This window comes from Balaenoptera musculus, chromosome X (genome assembly GCF_009873245.2).
Source record: "Balaenoptera musculus isolate JJ_BM4_2016_0621 chromosome X, mBalMus1.pri.v3, whole genome shotgun sequence".
In the NCBI taxonomy this organism is placed as follows: Eukaryota; Metazoa; Chordata; class Mammalia; order Artiodactyla; family Balaenopteridae; genus Balaenoptera; species Balaenoptera musculus.
The window spans coordinates 99,927,741-99,929,073 of record NC_045806.1 but is presented as its reverse complement, the minus strand read 5'-3'; the positions used below and the strand labels follow the sequence as shown (position 1 = coordinate 99,929,073).

Genomic DNA, 1,333 nt, shown 5'->3' with positions numbered 1-1,333 from the left:
TTGTAAGAATCTTGACATTTTTAAAAGCCAGGATCCAAAAGCCGTTTGCTTGCTCTTTTCTCTTCCATCTCCTCCCAAGCTCCCTCCCGAACACCTGCCTCCACTGACCTTCACCTGTGGCCTCATAAATGGCACCGATCATCTCAGACCTGTTACCAGGGGTTGGTAGAGGGCAGCTTATTCCCCCCCCCACCCCGAAACTGGAGAGGTCGTTATGGAGTTGGGCTTCTACTGGGCCCCTCTGGCCTTCAGCTCCTGGAGGCCCCGACTCCCGGCTTCACCTCCCGAGGCCCCCCTCTGAGCCTGGGTCCCTCAGGATCCCGGGTCTCCCGACCGACCCCCCGGCCAGCCGCTCACCCTCAGGGGCGATGGCCTCCTCCGCCTCCTCAGGCTCCGGCGCCGCAGCCTCCTCCGCCTCCTCGGGTTCCTGGGCCGCAGGCCCCTGCCCCTGCCCCTGCCCGTCGGGCGCCTGGAGTTGGGGGACCCAGGCCAAGCCGTGGCGCGGTCTCGGCGGGGGCAGGACGAGGATGTGGTCATTGTAGTGGATGCGGCGCAGCAGTGAGTACAGCAGCCCCAGGAGTATGAAGTAGAAGCCCCTCATGGGGAACTGGTGCACTTCTACGACGAGGTCCAGGCCCCCTGCCTCCTCCTCCTCCTCCTCCTCCTCTGCCGGCCCGATGTCCGAGTCCTCCTCGGCGCCCCCGCCTTCCAGGGCCGCCTCCCCAGAGCCTCCCCTGGCCCCCGGCGCTGCGTCGCCCCCGCGAGGCTCCGAGTCGCGGTGCCCCTGGTCGCCGGCTCTGGCCGCCTCGGCCTGGGCCCCAGCTGCGCCCGCGGGGCCCTCTGGGCCTCCCGGGGCCGGGTCTTCATCCCCCGTGGCCGACATGGCACCGGGCAGTTACCTCAACCAGGCGGGCGTCGATTGCTGTGGCGGCGACGACGACCGCGGAGGCGGTGGCCGCTGAGGTGGCTGCCCTGAGGGGAGGCTGAGGGCTGTGGCTGCCGGACGGGGAGGCCGCTGACGGGACAACAGAGGAGGCCCCACGACAGCGAGGGCAGGGGGCCGACGCCGGGAGCGGCCCACCGAGGCTGGGCCTCAGATAGCAGTGGGCCAGGCCCTGTGGGAAAGATTCCTCTAGGCCGCAGACGGGGGGCGGGGCCGGAAGAGTAGACAGTGGGCCGTGCCCCCTCGTCACGAGCTCCAAGCTCATTTGCTGACAAGCGAGGATTGACGTGCCCTGCGCCCAGCGAACGACCAAGGCCCTTCGGTTGTAGGATTGCTCAGTCGCCTCCCTGTTCTTTGACGCCTCAGGTGTTACCCTAAGTTCAGGTTCAC

General features: G+C 68.0%; 1 protein-coding gene across 1 annotated transcript; it reads right to left on the bottom strand.

Moving 5' to 3' along the window:
- Positions 1-277: 277 nt before the first annotated feature.
- LOC118888349 (cancer/testis antigen 47A-like) lies at positions 278-883 on the bottom strand. Its single transcript, XM_036839316.1, has one exon. It carries the CDS (start codon positions 881-883, stop codon positions 278-280), a length of 606 nt encoding a protein of 201 aa, XP_036695211.1.
- Between the last annotated feature and the right edge of the window lie 450 nt (positions 884-1,333).